Genomic DNA, 21,004 nt, shown 5'->3' on the forward strand with positions numbered 1-21,004 from the left:
ATCGCTTAAAGCTTACAGCTCACTTTTTGCCATTTTCTTCCCCCCCCCCAGCGAAGGGTCTCCGTATAAATAAATAAATAAATAAATAAATAATAAATAACATTTTGTTTGTTTGTTTGTTTGTTTGTTTGTTTATTCATGGGACTGTTTTGGCTGTGACACCCCAACGCTCGGGGTGGGGGGGCAGCTGCGAGCTCTGCTGGTGCCGGACGAGCGTGAGCTTTTGGCAGGGCAGGAGCCTAGACGGGACACTCCGCTCACGGCTTACCGTGCGCGCCCGGCCGCACCGAGCCCGCCGGGACACCGCACCGGGACACAGGGACACCGGGACACCGCGCCCGCCCCGGGGCGGCGGCAGGCGGCAGATGCGGCCCCGGGCGCGGCGAGCGCTCCCCGCTGCCCGCCCCGGAGCCCGCCCCGCCCCGCCCCGGCCGTCGGCGGCGGCCCCGCCCCGCGGAGGGCCCCGGGCGGGCGGGCGCGGAGCGGGAGCGGCGGGAGCGGGAGCGCGCAGGTGGCGGCGGGGCCGTGCGGCCGCCCGGGGGGGATGCGGCATGGCCGAGGCGCCCGGAGCCCCGCACCGCACCACCGGCTCCACCCTGCTGCACCCGCTGAGCGCGCTGCTGGGCATCCCGCTGGACCAGGTGAGGAGCGGGAATGCCACGGGCCCGGCGGCATCCTCGGCCGACAGGGAGGGACGGCGGGTCCGTGGCTGTCACGCCGTGCCCGCCCGGGGGCCTCGCAGCAGCGGTAGGAAGGAGCGGCTTTGGGCGGGGGTCGGGCTGCTGTCACCGGGGAAGCGTTTCGTTTTTCCCGGCAATGCCTGGCGCTTCTCCTGCTCTCGCACGAAGTCGCTGCTGGATGCTGCTGGATGCTGTCAGTCACGGTGCTGGCTGACTGGGGCAGAGTTTGGAGCGCTTCCGGAGCTCGGGTGCTGGTCCAGCCCTGGGAACCGCGTGGGGAGATGCGGGGTGCCCTGTAGGGAATCCTTGCGTTCAGGCTCTGCTTTATGGCTACGGGACTGTAGAAGGGAAGCTCAAAAGCCGCTTCCAGCCTAGTCCAAGTGCCTGATGGAATCGCGAAGTGCATATATGGAGATAGGCAGAGCACGCAGACACACAAGTGGTCTTCTGGGAGGGCAAGTTTGCATTAAATCCTTCACAGCATCATAAATTTTAGGCTGTGGTGGTGTTTTCTAATTCTTAATAGTCTCCTAGTTAACTTTATCCCTAGCAGGCAGAAAAACGTTGCTCTCCCCTACCCCCTGCCTTTTATTGTCCCTGTGCCTGCATGCACCTGCTGCCTTCCTGCGTTCTTTCAGCGACAAGGAAGTTCAGTCTGGAAGTTTGTGCTGGCCAGAAAAGGACTCCACCAAGCTACTAGGAAGCTGACCTGTGCTCTAAGAAACCAGGCAGCAGAGGTGTGCTTGGTAAAATATCAACAGAAGATTGAGATTTATTTGCTTTCTTCTGTTTGCAGAGTGAGTGGTGCTATGTGTCATTTTTTACTACTGTTTGTTTTTAAAGCTGAGTAAGGAATATGCCATTTTGTAGATTAAACTCCTTCATCTAACCATGCCAGTTTTCCCTTTTTTTGACAGAAAACAGGTTTTGATGCAAGAAGAGAGATATATTGCTCAACACTAAAACAGTCAAACAATAAAGGCCTGTAATTATCTGTGAGCCATTAGATTAGGAGAAGGCACATGAATAGTGATAGCTTCTATTTCGAGGTATTCCATGCCATGATTGATGAATACAGGAGCACTAAAGAAGCCAGGAGTAGCAAACATTTACCGTTCCAGCTTGTTTGTGGTGCCACAGTGTTCGTACAGAGTTAGGCTGACTCAGTTCCCAAACAATGAAGTCTTGACAGACTGCAGTTTTTCTTTCTAAGCTTTCAAAATCTTGCCCTTCCATTCAGCTGAGGTGACGCAAAGATGGTGTTGTCTGTGGAGAAGATTCTTCTCGTGCTCTTCTGGGCCTGAGGACGCCTCACTGCGTCTGGTTACGTGCTGTGTTTGTCCCTGGGTCTGGTCTCATGGGTGCTGGTGCTGGGCACTTCTGTGTTGGCTGGTTTGTGTCTGAAGCCTGCAGCAGAAAGCAGGGACCTGTGCTCTGGGCTCAGCAGTGTGCCTGGGCTGTGTGAGTGTGGCACAGGGCTGTGTGAGAGTGCCTGGGCTGTGTGTGTGTGCAGGTGTCCCTGGGCTGTGTTAGTGTGCCTGGGCTGTGTCAGTGTGTGTGCAGATGTGCCTGGGCTGTGTCAGTGTGTGTGCAGGCGTGGCTGCTGTCCCTGCCATGATCCTGCTGCCTCAAGTGACACAGGGAAGTGATGGGCCAGGAGGAACCCCCCTTTTCTGGGCTTCATCACAGAACTGCAGCATAGCTGCAATGAAATAGAACTTTCCTCACATGAAAATCCCCTATTTTGTTGTCCCTGTGAGATTACACCATCAATACTTTTCAAAAATTTTCCCCACTCCTCCTGCCCCGCTGCAGTATGCTGCTCCATGCTGAGCATCCAGGACTTCTGCTGTCCTGGGACAGGGTATACCCACGTTGTGGGTATGTGTGGAAGCACTGTGCCTCCACTGTTCCCTCAAATCACATGAGTCTCAACTCTGACCTGCAGTGCTAAGGCCCTCAGAAGCAAAATAAAATCTTTTTTACATGACTCTTCTGCCAGGTGGATTGCTTCCCTTCCTCACAAGAATAGAGAATGTATTGCTGAGGCGGGGAGAAGTTTGGTCACTTGCTCCTCTGCAGAGTGGAGCTCTGTATATGAAAGACAACTTTTCCAGATCTGAATCCATGTGGAGCAGGGGCTGGTGTTACAGGAGACCCGTAGTGCAGTGCTGATGGGCTCTCTGTGCCTTCTGCTCAAAGCAGGGGAGGCATCTCTGCTTTGCCACTCTGTGTCTGCATCGTTGTGCTTAGCCTGTTGGAGGGTGACAGCCCCAATCTCCCTCTGCTCCATGCAGCTGGCAGCTCCCCATGGCTGGCCCTGAACCTTCAAAAATGCCAGGATGTGCCTGGACAGCAAGAGGTAGAGGTGGAGTTTAGACCCTCCAGATCACTGTGATATGTGAAAGCCATATGTCTCTGTGTTAAATGGACAGAGGACTTGTCCCTTCTTTTATACAGATGATTTTCCATGAAAACTGTGCTATGAGAGAGATTTCACTCTACGTAAAAGAGCAGAAAAAGTGTTGAGCTGAAGGTCTGAGAAATGAAGGTTGTAATCATTATCCTTTCATGGCTGGGGCAGAAAAGCTCTGGTAATGGTACTTGGAAAATGTTTTGTCATCTCAGAGGCAGCTGTTGTGTCACTCAATATGGGAAGCATGGATGACTGTGAAAATGTCGTTTTCCACATTGGTGGTTTTCTTAAGCAAAAAATTGAGACTTGGTTTTAAAAGCAGCCAAGAATTACAGAGGATGGAGCTCCTCTCTGCACCGTGTACCTGGCAGACTGCTCACATCTTGTTTAGGAGACAGTGCACTGCACAAGGACATAAAGGTGTTTTCTGCTTTAGATGCTGAAACAATCCTGATGTGTCAGCATGTATTTGCACATCTCTTCAATGGATGATTGATCTTTGAATTTAGCATTGAAATATTATTTTTAAAGAAGTGCTATATGTGGTAACAAGATTAATGATCTTGAAAGAGGATGAAAAGCCTCTCTGTGTTCAATTAATTCTCATATCTCAGGAAAGCAGACTTTGAAGTTTAGCTGACTTGTGTGCTAAAAATACCTGTCTAGGTCAATGATATACCTTCAGCAGCATTTGCAAAAGAATTTTGTGGTGGGTTTTTTTTTCATATCATGTATTCCCCAAATCACTGATGCTGGAATATCATCCCTCCAGTTTGCTTATACAATGGCTTTTGGAAAAGTATATACTTTTTGTTATACATGTCCAAAATCACCAATTTTGGGATATAGTCCTCTATCATAAATCAGTGAGATATGGGAAGTTAGACATTAAACTTTTAGTACTGTAATTTATGTAAACAAAGTGTGTGCATGTAAAAATACTGTGAAGAAATAAAGATACTATTTCAAGCCATATTAAAAGTAAATTTAATGGCACTGTTTATTCATATGTTGTTTTACCATGCCTTCCTAAGCTCTAGGCATCTCTAGAAGTAATTCAGGCTCCGAGGGTTAAGACACATGATTAAAAAGTTTCACTTCCCAAGGTTATTTTGTAGTGCCCTTCATATGCCAGGTTACTATTGCTTTAGAAGTAGCAACCCTAGTGCAAATGGTCAACTGCTGTATCACAAACCTTACATTTTAACAGGCCTTGTTACCCTGACCTGTTGTCAGACAGTACCAAGGCTGTTAACTCTTTGAGGGAAATAAGTTCAGAGGAAATTCCCTTAAAAAACTGTATGAGCATCTTCTCATGTTTATATCAGAGGGATTTTAATTTTGGTGTTTTCATTGATGAGGCTAGCCATGTTTCCTCAAAGAGGAAAAATAAAAAAGTCCACTTGAACTTAATATTGGCTTTGTCTGCTGGTAGGAAAGAAAAAATTTTCATTTTAATTCTTTCATTGTAGGTCATTTGCATATTTATATTTTGGCAGCAGTTTAAGTAAAAAAAACTAACTGTGGAGGGATTCCGGGACATGCCTCTGAATCTTGGCATAGTTGGAGTATGAAAAATGTCTTTTCACCATTCCTTAAGTTTGAAAAACTCTCTGCACAAAGTGTGCCGGTAAATTGGTTTAAAAAGGAGAAAGAAGAAAAAAGTATATGTATATTTTTTAACTTTTACAAAAAATCAAGGATGATTTTGTTAACTTTTTTCCTTAACATTTTTCTTTTTTTTTTTTCTGTCTGGCTTTAGTTTTACTTTTCTGCTTTCTGATTTAACTAGTCAGAAGATCTGTTAGCCCCAAGCATCTTTGCATAACTTTTCTTATCCAGTTTTTGGGCAGTGTAAAGTCAAATAAAAAACTAACTTTCTAGGAACTTAACAAACTTTAGTCTGTGAACTTTGAGGATCCTTTTATGGTTGTCAATAGAGACATCACAAAATGTAATGCTGAGGAAAGAAAGGTAATTTGTTACAGACCAAAGCGAGATAACTGAAGATGGAAGTTCATTAAAGATTTAAGCGGGGTTAGCATCAGGTTTTTAACTGAAAAAAGCTGTTCTGAAGCTCTGGAAAAAACTGTCATGGTTGGTATGAACTATGCTGCATTGCAATTTCCTAATGTCATCATTTTACAATTCAAAATTCTACATTTCCATTTTGAATTGCAGCAGTATTTGTTACATTAAATCCCTCCCTGCCTAACACATTCAACTGCAAAGAAAAAAAAAGCCATGTAAATTTTAGTTATTTGAGGAGCAAAAAGAAAAAAAATGAAATTTGAATTCAACACATTTATAGTGAAAATATTACTTACATTGCCAAAACCAACCTTAATTTTGAGCCTTTCTGACTTTTGAATACTTAAGTTTTATAAAACTGTTTTCCTTAAAAGAAACCATTAGTTTCTTTATATAATGCCATGAAGGAGAAGGCATGATGTAAAAAACAGGAAGAATCTTGCTGATTCTCATTTGGGTTCCCAGTTAAACAAGTGCTTGTGAACAGGGCAGTTCATAGTGCATTTGCAGTAAATCCAGTCTCTTGTTTCAGTCCCTTGTGCAAGGTCCAGGAGTCTGTATCCTCCTGGGACAGAGGTGTGATACTTTCTTCCAAAGTTTAATGTCGTCTCCAAAGCATTTTTTTTTCTGCTCAGGTCCGCTATCACTAACAATTGCAAGAAATACATATTCTCCTCTGCTTTGGAAATGTGTGCTGCCTTTTCCAACATGTTCTCACTGTGTTTGGCACTGCAGTCTTGAACCTTATGGCTGATGTCTTGATACTACGAGTGTAAATATTTCCACATCCCTCATGCCTTGAAAACAAAGCCTGTCCTATTAAGTTTTTTAATTTGGCAAGGGACAAAAGTGCAACTGGAATCAGCTGCTTACAATTTTCCCCTTTTTAAGCACTTTCCTTCTCATCTGTGTTAAACAAGACTGGAAAAATAAACGTTGAAGGGCTGCATGAAGCTCCCTGAAACCTTCCCTTCGCATTAATCACGTCAGCGCTGATTTAGTGGAGCTCTGCAGCTATTTTGAGAAAATCTCAAGTAGTGATGAAGACTCTTGGGCTCCAGCCTAGGGGAGCACAGAGCTGGCTCTGTGTTTTCGGGGGAGCCCCTGATGCTTAGGGATTGGCTGTGCATTTGCCAGCCTGGCACGGTGTTTAATCCTCTGGCTGCTCCTTGGCTCCTGTTCCAGTTCCCAAGGACGGGCAGTGCTGGAAGCAGCCTTGCCAAACTGCAAAGTGCTGCTGCTGGGCCCTGGGCAGGGCAGGCTGCAGCACTGGGCTTGGCATTGCTGCAGGAATCCAACCTTTTCTACTTGTCCAAAATCAAGGAACAGGTAACATGATTTTTAAAATAGTGTCAATGGGCCATATTTTGCTTTGGAGTGAAAAAAAAAATCCCTCTCTATGTTACTTAGTAGTTAAAGATAACCTTGAGGGTACCAAACCTCATCTCCTGGATGCTTGGATAGTCTAGTGAGGGTCATTAAGGAGATCTTCCAGAAACTCAGCCTGCTCTTATAAGTACAGCTTGATGCAAAAGTTTCTACAATTATTTCACTAATAGTGGTAAAAGTGTATATGTTAATATACAGCTCGGACCAGGAGTGTGCTTTGGGAAGGAATCCCTTTGCTGTCCCCACTGGGCACACTTCGGACACAAAGTGTCCCTGGAGCACCTACACAGGGTTCCTTTTGGGAATGTGAGGCCAGAGGGTGCTGCCCAGGGACCTGCAGTGGCTCAGCTGCTGAGGGGCACACAGCCCTCGAGTCCAGCTCCTCTGACCTCAGGCCCTGCAGACAATGGAGGAGGCACCTCGCCCTCAGCTGCTTTGCTCTTCAGAGCTGTTTTTGCTCCACCTCAGCACGTGCAGAGATGGACAAGGTGGAATTCTCTGACCTTCATCTGGTGGTTCCTCCAGTGAGGAGCACTGGTCGGGCTCATTTGGTCACTGCTGAATGGGGGGAATCCAGCCCGTCCTGCACAGGGCTCGGCCAGGGCAGCCTCTGCCAACAGAGAGAGCAGCCCCTGCAGAGAAACAGCCCAGGGAAAGCCTTTGGGTGGTCCTTTCCCAAGATTGCATCATCTCCTTCTTATGACCTTGATTGGGAACGTTTATCTTCACCAGTCCCTTATTTCCCCCCTGCTTAAAGCATTTTAAACAGCTTTTGCAAAATCACAGGTGAGCACAGATGCACAGCCAAAAGCACACATTCTGACATAAATGGTTTTTTTTGAAGTTTTTTGGATGAGATCTACTTACACTATGTTGTGCCCTTAATGGAGTTGGGTGGAAATATTTTTTCTCTTGTGTTTTTGGCTTCCCTCATGATAAGAAAATTCCAGGCTTTACAAAACCAGTCTTAATAGTGTGAGGAGAAAAACCCTTGTAAACATATTTTTGAATAAAGTATGTTGAATCATTTACAAATTTCCAAAGAATTTGTTCTCAATCATTCCTCTAAATGTTAGTAAAATATCCAAATAGAAGACAATTTTTAAAACCCAAATCCAAAGTATTAACTAGACAGTTTTCCAGCCAGGAATTATTTTTATTTTCTACTTTAACAGGAATGGTACTCGTTCTGAAAACTTTTTATAAAGTTAATCAATCAGTCTGTAGCACGAGTGTTGCCATGCCAGCTGGTCTGAGGCAAAACAAATACTAAACTCAAGACCAATTCTTCATTTCTCTATTTATGATTGCTTTGTCCTTGTATGATTTGGTGCTTACCTGGTGACAATCTGGCTGGATAGTGGGAGTTTTGCCTGTGCCCTCATGTCACACCCTGCAGTGTAGTGGGTGGGAAGCTGTCTCAAAGCAGGTGAGCTGCCTGCCTAGAGGACTTCAGCAAAAAGCAAATAGACCTGAGTGTGTCTGTCTGCTAAGTCCCAGACAAAGAGCTGGCAACCTGATGGAATAGCAAGTTTTAAATTTTTGATCAGCGAGAGATTATATTCTGTGGTCTTCAAGTTCAGTGAGTGTGTCGGGTTGGGGACATCTGGGATGGAAAAGGGAGGCAAGAAAATACTCTTTTAAATAATTTATTTGGATTACATGCAGAATACTAGAAAAATGAAATAACATTTCAGGCCAAGAAACAGGCTTCAAAGGCGGACTGTCATGAACTGGGTGAGTGTTTGCTGCTTCCATAGGCCCTGGTCTTGTGACAAAGCAATTTCTTCATTTGTGGTTTCTTGTTCAAGTGCAATTTGGCCCTGGTATGCAGATAGGGCAGGAATGGGGAAGGCAAAATGACAAGGCAAAACCTAAAACAGTTGAGGACCCCCTGCTTTCAGTATTTCCTAAATAACTCCTGTGCTTATTTTCATGCTCATGTATTGGTTTTAAGTAAAACCTCTTATTTTTAAAGGATCACTGAGTAGAAAAGTTTTGATTTTTAACTCTTACATCTGGCTCAAATGATATTATAAACTGGTGAAAGTAAGTTTTTATTTTTCCTTTTACCAGTGTGAGGTAGTGTTAAAGAGAGTACAGCAGTGGCTGTTCATCTCATGTGCACACATACAGAGGGCAGGTTCAAATCCCTGGCTCCTAGGGTTTGCACTAAGTATTTATACCAGCAAATTCCAGCTGATGGATCACTAATTTATCTGTTTTAGAGAGAGTTTTATAATTACCCTGCTCACTCACAAGTGGAGTTTAAGTAGTCTGACATTTACACTTCTTATGTGTCAGGGTTTCTCAGGGTATTTTGCCAACTATGCTGTGTTGAAATTGGAAACAAAGTGTAGACAAATGGAGACAGTGACTGAGAAGTTAAAGTTCATTTTTTAAAAATTAAATTCAGTTTTTGATGGCAGCATTAGGTATCTACAGTGAGTTGTAGGCACTGTTAGGACCCACAGTTTTCTTTGCCTCAGTGTGTATGTTTGTGTTCATGCTAATTCTCTAGAGGCAAAAAATTGTGGTCTGTAGTTGCCACAGCAACAATAACACTGCACTCAGAGTATGGGTGGGTTTCCCCTACTTGGTACAAGAATGCTGAAAGTGTAGGCATATTGCTGTGAGACACTGTGAAATATGATAGACTCTTGAGAGAGAAAACACTTGTTTGGTTTTTGTTCAGAGAATATGATTTTAATTTTGTGTTACCTTTATTGCCACTTCTCTGATAGGGTGTTATTTCCCAATTTGCAAACCTAACATTGCAGAGAGAAAAATGGGCTCAGCAGTTTGGAAAAAGAAAGTTTCAGAGGTGTTCTACTGATGCTAATCAGTAAGTAAGATGAGGATTAGAACAAAGAATGCTCAGGGCATAGTGACATAACTATATTTCTGTTCCATTGTGGTCAGTTTTGTCAATGAGAAGATTACTGTAGCTGTTCTTTGCCATGAACCAGGATGAAAACTGGAACTAGATAAAAGAGAAAAAATACAGGGTAAGCTTATTTTCTTAAACCTGCTAAAGCAAAGTGAAGGGACAGAGAGGTTTGCTTTAGAAATGTGACTTTTAAGAGGGATCATGGTGAAAGTGTTTGTGAGCAGCATGAAAGAAATGGATCTAGGCCTTAGAGTAATAGAATATATTGAAAGGTCATTTAGCTTCAAACCTTATGCCCGGGAACTTCCACTAGGCCATGTTACTGAGAGCCCAGGTGGCCTTGAACACCTCCAGGGACAAGGAGTTCACAACTTTTCTGGTCAAGCAAAGAAGGGACTTATTCCCTTCTGTCTCCCAGTGTTTCTTCATGTTGAGAGAGACATGTGATAGGCTGCAGATTCAACAGTGATTAAAATTGGGGTGTTTTTCATGTGGTCCAGACCTGGCTGTGAAACCCTTTCTACAGGAGGCTGTGAAGGCCAAGAACTTGGCCAGGGCCAGAGCGGACTTGGATGTTTACATGAGTTTGTAGGGTAAGCACAGCTTAAAAGAAAAACCTTTTGGAGGTACCTGTTCTTTTGCTGGCTCCTCTCAGGGCTTGTTCCCCCTCCAGGCACTGGTTTCTGTCAGCCCTGCCTCTGGTGTTGCTGATGCCTTTGGGATCCCAAACCACTGCTGACAGTCCAAAGCATGGCTACTTCCATTATGGATGACTGGCTCTGCTAGAGTCATCATCCCCTCCCAGACCTTGACTCATGCTGGATTTATTCCTTGAGTTTCTTCACATGGTGATAATATAGCAGGAAGCACCAGATCTCTGCAGGGAAGATTAGCCAACACCCAGGAGAGGTCACTTCTCTCACATCCCACTTTCAGGCAGCCCCAGCTGCAGCTGTCCTTCTGTTTATTAGTTTATATAAAAAGTAACTGGCTCCTTATATGTTTTGAAATGCATTCCCCTGTTGGGTTATCCTCTTACTTTTCTGTTCTGATTTTTAACTGCTGGGGGATTTTTGTCCATATGCTGAGCACTTCCCCTCTGTTCAGTTCATGCTGCATATCTTTAATGCTGTATTTGATAGTTTCGTGATCTGCATATATTCTTTGAATAGATTATGCCAGCAGGTGTCTGGTGAAGTCTGCCTTCATCCTTTGATAGGGTTCTGACATCCTGATCTGTAGTCTGTTATCTCTCTGTTTATCAGTCATACATTTTTATGTGCACCATTACCTCAGTCACCTAGGGGTCTCAGTCTTGTTTATTTTTTTGCCTAGATGGAGTTGAGTTAGTGTTTAAATGATTGTCAGGAGAAAATAGATTCTGTATCTGCCTTCTCTCTTTCCTTTTCCTTTGGCACTTCAGTTTTTGAGCACAGTCACTATTAAGGATGAGATACTTGCCCAGTTTTAGAAGGCCCTAAATGGCAAGTGTGCCTGTTTGCTGTGTCTAGGATCGTGTTTTTGCAATGGCTTGGAGAATTTCTGTCTATGAGACAGTGGCCTCATTTATTTGCTGACAGGTGGAACTAGTGGCTTGTGGCCTGGAAAAGCTTCAGGTGGTCTTTGGGGACCCAAAGGGGTCCCTGGTCACCTCCAGCTCCTGGATCTCCTCTCCCTCATCCCATATAAACTCCATGCTGCTCATTGCTTGGGTACCTCCCAGCACCAGAAAAACTGAAAACCCTCCCCACATCCGAATCTGCACCTTAGTGCTACAGCAGCAGTGGGAAGAACACCATGTGCATTTTGAGATAATGAAGTTTGCTAAAAATCAGACCTGAAATGCTTTCTCAAACTGCCTCTGAGATACCCAGATGTTAGTGGTATAAAACCTTGTGACAGGGAAGTGGAAATACATTTTGTATGCCAGCTGGGCAGATCGTGCAATGTCCTAGTTCTTTCACAGCATGTTTTTTTAGGCTTTATGTGTAAAGCACTTGCTTGAAAGGGAAATTATAATTGTTTATGCAACTTAAAGGATTGTTGAATTTCTTTTCCCTGGCTATGTTCAAATTCTTACAGTATTTTGAGAAGAGTTCATTTAGAGTTTTTGGAATTTTGTTGTTGTACTTTGTTTCTTGGATAATAAGTTGCCTGTCACTTCACAGTAGCACCATCACTGCAATAATTTTAAAATGTAAGGACATTCTTCTCTTTTTTCCCTAACTGTTGAAGAGGAAAAAGTGAGACTTATTCCTGTTGCCTAAGAAAAGCAAGTTAAGTTTCTGCTATTGCTGACTCATAAGCATGGCAAGAATACAAAAATGCCATGATTAAGTAAAGGTGAGTTTTTTCCTCCTCATATCACAGTTATCTTTGGAAAATATCAATGTTGTAAACCAAAGCTCTGCTGCACTGCAGGCAAATAGAACTACAGAGCTCCAGTGGGGGAATTTGTAAAGAAGGCTTTAATGAGGCCAGGAATTAAATCTTTTTTTTTTCAAATATAGTATAATGCAAATAAAATTAATTTATAGCAAAAGCCAAATATCTCTTTTTTGTTTGTTTGTTTGCATTTCTTTATTCACCAACTGACACTTTATCATGCTGTGTGTTTTCCTGTTAGTTTTTGTTTTGATTTGGTTGCTAAGTTTGAAAACTAGGAAATGTGGGTTTTTTTGGTTTTCATTATTTGTTTGTTTAATTTGAGGGGGCAACCCCTCAAATTCCTTCAGAGCATGCCTTTTTTGAAAGGTACTGATGATTTCCAAATATGTTAGTTTAGTGGTGGTTGAGATGTTTGACTTGTGCCAAGTCCTGAGCACTTGTCATCTCCAAGTTACTTGTTTTCAGTAGTGTCTGAAGCTGAGTGCCTAAAATTAGACATGCTCCTAAGTTCAGCTTTCAGAGATATTTGCTGTGGATGTAAGGTGCTTGTAACAGGCACAACTAAACAGCTGGGGTTATGTTCTTGTCTTTTTGCATGGTTCACCATCCAAAATGAATGACCATGGAGCGAGTATGCTGCAAATTCTGAGCAGAAATAAGGAAGGAGAAAAAAAGCCACAACAGGATATTGTCACTGTGCACATTTTGTTGGTGTCTTCTCTTCCTGCCATGGTTCTGAAGGGATTAAAAATAAATCTGCAGCCCACATAAATGAAGTCTAGATAAAGATGTAATATATTGAAAAAAAAGGGCAATAATTTTACTTTTAAACTGTAGAACAATAGCAAGGGCCAGTATTTTGTGGTTGTGAAAGTGAATATCTAGAGCTGGCAGTTAACAGAGGTTTGCAGATTCCACATGGTCACTGTAATAGCAAAGGAATTAAATGAAGATAATTGTGTTTGAATTAGTAAAAAAAGAAAAAAAAAGCAGCACATACAAAGTTCTTTGGAAATAGTATAAAAATGAAGAAAATAGCTATCTAGAAAATCTGCTGGCCAGCAGAAGCAAGTGCCTTGGGGGAAATGTGTGACTCGGCAAGCTGTTGGAAAATATAAAGTTTTCATTGTTTTTGGAAGCAAAAAGAGTGAATTTTACTATCTCTTATGTTTGCAAATATAATTATTTAAATATAAACTGAGTTTCCCAATTAAATGGTTCTGACTAAGGTTTACTGCCAAAAAATGTGATTGTGCATATATTTCCTGCCCTTGTGCCATGCTTCTTTTTTCCCCCATGTGTAAAACCTCTCTAAAGTGCATCTGGTTGAGGTGACTGAAAATTAATTCTAAAGAAAAAATGATTCTCTGCAGATTCACTGCTCATTTTCCCTGGCCCTCACTGCTGGCTTCCCAAAAGTTTTGTGTGTCCTCTTCTGCCGGTGAAAGGTAGCTGGGAATACGTTCTGTACCTCTTCCACCAAATTCTGTTGGCTGCATTACTGGAGAGGGTATGGTCTCCCTTTATTTTGCTAGGTTGGAGCATAAGACAGCAACATAGATCTTCACCTTTCCGTGTTGATGTACCCCAATATTGTGTTTCTGTGCTTGTGTGAAGCGTTTGCTTTTTCCTTACTCCCTCTGCAAGGGCTGTTCCTGTGCATTTCTGAGATAGAAAACTGTTTAGGCAAGGAAGAGGGCAGGAAGAAGTGAGGTTTGTAGCACCTGCCTGGGGAAGCAGGAAACCAAATGTGTTTGGCTACACCCATTGTGTGGGAGCATTGTTACCCCAAAACTCTTCCACACATATCTAGCGCTAGATATGCTAGTTTGCTTTTCTCCTGGCTGGCCCTTTTTTTTTTTTCTTTTTTTTTGGTTCATTTGGTTTTAGGTTTGTATTTTGTTTTATCCCAGTTTTGTTTCAGGCATCTGAAATTAGTGTAGAATACCTAGAATACCAGCTTACCAGCTTCTGGAATACAAAACCTTTTTATGGTGTCTTCAGGTGTTAAACCAAAAACTGAATCATGAGAAGCTATGGGTCATTTTTGAAAACTTCATTTCTTACAACTAAATGTAGTCCAGTTTCACAATCCAGGGATTTCTTTTTGCTTCTGGTAAAGTTAGTGTGTGTAGTATAAATACTGTTTATAAATCTGCATTGTACATTTCTGCATCTAAACTTACTAAACTTAGAGTACTTTTACAGTACAACTACCTGTTTTAGAGTTATGCTTCAGAATTTGATGAATTCCATCCTAGAATTGCCTTTTTTTCCTCATTGGAATGAAAAGAAATTTAGATGGTCAAGCTCTGCTATCGAGATGAGTGTAAGGACAGATAAAATCTATCCTTTTCTCTAGCAAAGTCCATGCATAAACTTTTTAAGCACATCCTAATGGGCTAATTTTACAGCGCCCTTGTTTTAAGTTCCTATGAACATGCCTTGGTATTTAAAGACAGGATGTTCCAGATTTTCTGTGTTTAAGGGCCTAATAAAGTGTTACATAATACCATTGCAATGCCTGAAAAGTTTAGTCTTTGATCAAGCCACTAATTCCAAGGATAATGTGCTTAAATTTAGCACAGTGCAGACAGTTTCTACAGTGGGGAGAAAAACCAACTTTCTTTTGGCATAAAATAACCTGTCAAGTTGGCACTTTTTTCCCCTTACTGATATTTGTTTCTTTCTGTTGTGTGCACTTACTGGGACATCACTGGGCTAATGAGAACAAAACTGCTCTGTTTGTATTGGTTTGTTTTTTTAAAGACCACTGACATTTTTCTATAGAAAAGGAACTGAAAATAGAATTGCACAGATATTGCAGCAGCAAGAATGGGGCAAGTTATTTTAGATGTGCCAGTTCCCATTCTACTGACGGATTGCACTTTAAGCCTACTGTTTTATTTTTAAATTGCTGAATATGTGCAGGCTCAAGGCTTTCATCTGGCCTGAAAGTTAAGTGTGTTGCTGAATTGGGACTTTACAAACACTGCTATAAGGATCCTGCTATCCCTGCCTTCAGGCAAGCCCCGTTGGTCTTTGGGGAAGATAATTTACATTGAAGTCACCGAAGGGTGGTTGGGTAGACAAACATTTGTCTGTATTCCATCTTGTGTTTTGAATAAATCAGCTGTGTACTTATCAGTTACACAGACAAAATGAAAAGGTGCTTGGCTTACTGTGTTTTGTTCTAAGTTTTTAAAAACTAAACATTTAAATGTGGTGGGAGATAAATCAGGTCTGTGTTGATGCTATTCTTAGTGCTGCTTCTTTGAAGTTGTCTACTCAAGAATGCAGATGTAGGAACTGGGCTGAAATCTCAGGATCAGTGCTTGAGGCTGGCGAGCTGAATCATGTCTAATGAGACCTGTCTTGGTCCTGCTTCCCTTTTGGTGCTCTGGTGTCCATCCATTGTCTGTGGTGGATGAAGGGACATGCTGTTGTGGATTGGGAGCTCAGCAGTGCTCTTGAGAGGGGGTGTGGAAATACCTGTTTGGGATTTGGGGCATTCATCACACCTGAAAAGACTAGCTGGGGTCAGCATCTGTTACCCAAGAATCTCTTTGTGAGAAAAAGGTGGGGAAGTGGTGTGTTTAATGATTATGGAAGACGAGGATCCAAGCTCCAAATAGATGCTAAGCCATGCAGGTGGCTTAGAAAGAGAGGGAGAAAGCAGTGCTGTGGTGTTCTCTCCCTGGGAACTTCTTAGAGTTCTAGGGACTCTTGGAACTTCTTGGAGTTCTAGGGACTTTCAGAGAAGGCTTTGCTGGGACTCAGGTGTCTGCTTTGTTGTATCTTACCCTCCTGGAGTAGTTGTCTTCCTTGTTTCTGTTAGTTTTCACTTAAGCATCTCTCTCCTAACTTTACATATGTTTAAGTGGGGCCTTCTGAGCATACCTGACAGAAGAACTGGGGTGATGGGGTGATGTGGTGATAGAGGGCAGATGGTACAAGATGCCATCATTCCTATCAGAAGTTCTTGATCCAGGCGACTCTTTTGTGAAGAAGCAAGGCTGGTAGTTCTGGTATCGGGTTTTTTGCTTGCTAATTTTGTTGGGATTTTTTTTTGGTGTGCCAAACTTCTTGTTTGGATAACAACACTTCAATCCTCTTTTCCTTTTCTTATTAAACTACCATCTATACTCTGACCTTCTAGCTGTAGTTCTGCTTTTAGACACGTCTGACACGTAATACTGTGAAATACCCCACCTGCACAGAAGTATGTAAAATTATTCTTTTTAAGTATTTTTGGACTTAAGGTACTGTAATTAGTTTGCTGCCTCACTGCTGAGCAGTCTGAAGAAGCAAGGCAGATCTTCTAATAACCTAGAGGCATTCTGGTTTAAAAGAACCACCAGGATGACTTAAGGCTCCCGATTGTTTGATTTTCCTGCTGTTCCTATTACAGATAGGAATTAGTGCTGACTATCTTAGATACAAGGGAGTTTCATCATTTGGCATCACTTGCTGAGAGAGCAGTAATTAATGAGGTACAGGTAGTGGCAGAACATTGCTGCACAGAAATGATCATTGCTTAAACATCTGTTCAACATACAGAGTCATTACAGCTCAATGTGAGGGCTGTTGACAATGAGCTAAAGCTGGTTTTGGATCAGGTCCATGTATTAAATTTATCAAAGGTAAGTGTATGGGAGTGTGTCTTAGCATTATGATGTAGATTTGACTTCTCAAGCTTACTTTTGACTTAAATGTTTTTCCTTTAAAATTTTTGATGACTCAGGGTTTAATCTATAACTATATTTTGTATCCTGCTAGTGATTATTCTGCTAGTGGTTTCATAGAGGTAATCCAGAAAGAACATCTGTTTCAAGTTTACAGTCTAAATCATGGAAGGATATTTGACTCTGTAAGTAGGGAAACAGAATTTACCCAGGAAAACAGCACAACAAGCCAAAATACTGTCAGTTTTGTATATTCTACTTCACCAACTCCATTTTCTGCATCCAACTGCACACAAAATACCAAGGCTATAACAACTTAGTGCTGCTTCTGAAGAGGACAATAATCTTTAATTAGTCATGCACACACGCTTTTCTCTCTATGTCTCTCCCATGACAGAAATTCTGTTTTCAAGCCTTTGCTTCTGCCCCACCAAGATCTTCCATAGGACTCCTACAACACAAAACCAGAGAAATAAGTTGTTTCTGTATAGTTCTGCAGATGTGACATGTCAGCAGTGAAATCAGTATTTCTCCTATGTAAGTTAATTTTTCTCCCCTCTGATCCGTGCTGATTGCAGTCTGCAGTGCCTGGCTATGAACAGAAGATACAGCGTCCTGCAAGTGACAGTCAGTTCTGCTTCCTTTACAAATAAAAGCCTCTTTGTGCTGGCTCCCAGTGCACTGAGTTCTGTGCAAAGCAATACCACTGTGGGCAATAAGGGGAACTGCATGGACTGTGTTACACAAATCCTTTTCCTTCATGGAAGCCTAGGTCAGAACTCTAGCAGTGGGAAACTTGACATGGTCTCCATGGTATTGCCCTCATTTTTGGAGATGCTTGTCATCTCCCTGTGTAGAGCTGAATGATCTCTGCAGAGGATATTTGTCCTTATGGTTCATAAAAATAGTCTGGAAGATCAAAATATTTTGAGAAATTTCAGCAAGTATCAGATATCTTTGAGATCTGATTAAAGACTATTCCATCTCTCATTCTTAACACGCCCCTTCTAAATATCACACTTTTGATGTTATGAAACGCTCTAATAACAGCAGGTCTGTTTTTCAACATCAAAGTAGAAATGTCTCCTGCAAAGTGAACTTAAATATGTTGTTTGCCAGGTGTCTTTGGTTATATGTGCAAAATAATCTTTTAAACATGGAAAACAAATTACTGCATTTCTGTAGCTCTTGCTTTATTCTTTGGAAGAAAGGCATCACCCTGGAAGATGGGCCTGATCTCTGGCAGAGTGGAATGCTTTGTAATGGCATTCCCTTTCCAAAATACTACCCAAGCACTGTTGTACTCCACAGACAGTGGTTTGACTTGAGCTGCTACTGCTGGCAGTAGTTTCTGTTAGCAAGGTTCTTTATGCTTTTCCAAATACTGAAAAGAGCTGTCTGGTCATCTGTGGTAAGTCTGTGAATAGAGGAGAAAGTCTAATTTATGATAAAAACCTTGTAGCAATCTTCTAAAGTAGTGCTTAGAAGCTCATTAGTACATGGCAACACAGTATCTTCACCATGAGATGTAACTTCCTCTTTATACTGAACCACCATGAGAGGCCTCTGCTCTTACACTTTTGTTCAGCAAATAAAATGCAGATTTAAACCTTTGCTCTCTCATTTGGCTGGTAAATCCAAGGCCTGGAATAAATTAGAGGCATCTTCTGCCATATCTCTAACCCGACTGCATCATCTGCTACATGTAGAAGTGGACATGGACCTGGATGCTGGCTGGGAATATTCTGACAGCCTGGCTGTGCTCAAACACACTTGTACCTCTCTCTGGAAATGTGTAAATGTGCAATATGCCTGGTTTTTATCCACAGACTGTGCCCTTGAGGACACACCAGCACCCTGTCATCAACAAGGGGCAAGTTAGCAGTGTGACTGCTTGTAGTGATTGCCAGAGTAACAGCTTTAACAGGAATTTTGCTTACAGAGGATGGTCTGATTTGGGTAATGGACTTAATTGGCATTTGGAGTTTGGAGAGAAATGTGTGGTCAATTTGTTATATCCTCCTAGATTTCTGGAAAGTGAGATCAAATTTTCTGCAAGCCTAAGGGAGGAAAAATGTAGTAGAGGCAAAAGAAAGTATTTCTGTGGTCAGAACTGAATGCAGGATATTTCCTTCTGATACTTAACTGTAAGGAAAAGGTTAAAAGCCCTAAAATAAGAGGCTATGTGTTTGTACTTAACTATCTCTTCCTAGAGTGTGATCTAGTAACTCTCAACTATGTATTGCCACTTTTTCAAACAGGGAGATTTGCAGATGCAAGGTTTATGGGCTGAGCAGAACTGAAACTTCCTGAAATGAGTTATCAGTCGCCTACCTTCAACTACAAGAAGCAGTGACCAAAACTCTTGGTAATGATTTGGTATAAAGGTGTATAGTCAGGTTTTGTCCTCTCTCATATTTTCTGTTTCCTATCTCAGGAATTTCTAGCTAGGAAAGACACTTTCTCTTTTCTCCTTTTAAGATTTTTGTGGGATTTTTTTTTTCAGTAATTTTTCAGTGTACCAAGCAACACTTTACCTCTCTCTTTGGAAATCCTCTATGGCTCCATGGCTTTCCTGTTATAGAGATTTGACAAGTTACTACTTTTGTTCGAGGTTTCTTTTTTCCTCCTCAGCCTTCACCATGGAGCCAGTTTGCTCCCAACACAAAAAGTGATAATTGCTCCTATTCAGTGTTATTGACATCAGGCTCATGTCCTGCAAAGGGTGAAATTTTTAGATGCACCTATTTAACTCCAGGTATTTGAAACCTTTATATTGTGATTTGCCAACTAGCATTTGCCCTTAGAAGTGCTCACTTGCAAATGGTTAATTGGATCAAATAAAATACTGAGCAAAAAATGGTTTGGATTTCCTCTGAGAGTGGTTAGGAATTTGAGGAGATGACTTTGCTATGTGAAAGGCCCTGCCTGTTGATGGAGATGACTGAAAAGGTGGCTCCAAATCCCTAGGAGTTAGTGCTTCCCCTTCACACAGCACCAGTCCAGTGTTTGCCAGGTTTCATCCTGTTAAAAATGGGAGAAGATACAAAGGCTCAGGACAGATGGGACTGACCTTTTATGTGCTTTGAGGGATTGGATTACAGCACAGTCCAATAGGGGGATCTTGAAACCACTGTGTTTGGCTATTCTTGCATCAACATCATGGGTGCTTGGTGAGTTGGTTTGACCTGATTGCTAACTTTGTGTAAAACTCAGATTTGCTATCTAAACATCACTGCTGAGTTATTGCTACTACAGAATTTGAAAGAATACAGGGAGGAACTACAGTTTATTTTTTTCCTTTGTTGTTCATACCTGCTCTGGATCCATCAAGCCTTTTAAAGTTGAGACTAATCAAGAATTAAAGGATTAATTAAGCAGACAACAATAACGATCGACTCTGTTGCGCTGGAGCTGTTCCAGATTTTCTCTCTCTCCAGAAGTGTGGATATCTTGTTTCTGTATTGCAAGGCTGTCTCCAGCTGGCTGTGACTCAGACACAAGTCTTCCAGATGTCGTTGCAGAATACTGTGATGAGACTGCCTTTCTGTCTTCCAGTGTTTAATCATGGAAAATGAAAGGAAGATACTGTCTTCTTTTGGCACCATATCATGTGCTCTGATTCCTAATTTTATTACTTCTTATTCTCTAGAGCATGGAAGAAAGTGACTGTAAAAAGCAAAGGTGTTTCCTTTCTGCTAGCAATCTTGAAACCAGATGTGCAAAATTTTGGTGGCAACACCAAAGAGATGTGGCTAGCTACAAACATGTGTCAAATGACTTGCAATGCTGTAGAAGGTTAATTGGCATATAATTTTTATTTCCATGTTGTTTTTGCCTGGACACTATTCATCAGTGTTCAGAAGCCCTGAATTTTCTGTTTATAAAATGTTTTTAGCAACAGTGGAAATAACCAAAAGGGAATAGTATGAATCCTTTTCTCTTTGGAAAGGGAAAGGAAGGAAAGTGTGACTTAGTTCACTTGTGATGCAGCACAACATTTGTTAAATTCTTAGGGATCTGTTTACTTGGATGCCTTAAGTATGTAGAATGAAGGATAAAACTAATGTCAAATGGAATGCAGTAAAGTCACTGTCAGATGAACTGTCAGCCTTTGTGTGCATGCATGTGAACACTGCATGTGTTTAAGATGGTACCTAGAAATAACTAAGTAGAGGAGGTTATATGAAAAGCTGCTGCATCCCTCTATTCCCTTGTGTGGTATTAGTGAACTGTGAATAGCACACTCTGAAGGTACATATCTATAAGTAACCTGAACAGAAAGAGAGATAATAATTGTTTTCATTCTTCCTCTGTAAGTTTCCCAGACCTGAAGCTGGGAAGAATTCTCTTTGACTGAACTGAGAATCTCCACAGTGTAGAACAGAGCAAGTCTGGTCCATTGCCAGATTATTGCTTGCTGAGTGCATTGGGTCTGTGATGTTTGGCTGCTGTGCAGGAACAACCCTTAGAAACCAAAACCTCATTGAAACATAAGGGTGATGTTTTGCCCTAGTACAAGGCT

General features: G+C 42.0%; 1 protein-coding gene across 1 annotated transcript in view; it reads left to right on the plus strand.

The window, feature by feature from the left end:
* The first annotated feature begins 482 nt into the window (after nucleotides 1-482).
* The window catches only part of MBOAT1 (membrane bound O-acyltransferase domain containing 1), a 57,471-nt gene continuing 36,949 nt past the window's right edge, over nucleotides 483-21,004 (plus strand). The window contains exon 1 of the mRNA XM_064705183.1: nucleotides 483-641. Coding sequence (XP_064561253.1) covers nucleotides 552-641 — 90 coding nt within the window. The 5' untranslated portion in view covers nucleotides 483-551. The remainder of the gene's footprint in view (nucleotides 642-21,004) is intronic.

This window comes from Zonotrichia leucophrys, chromosome 2, assembly GCF_028769735.1.
Source record: "Zonotrichia leucophrys gambelii isolate GWCS_2022_RI chromosome 2, RI_Zleu_2.0, whole genome shotgun sequence".
In the NCBI taxonomy this organism is placed as follows: Eukaryota; Metazoa; Chordata; class Aves; order Passeriformes; family Passerellidae; genus Zonotrichia; species Zonotrichia leucophrys.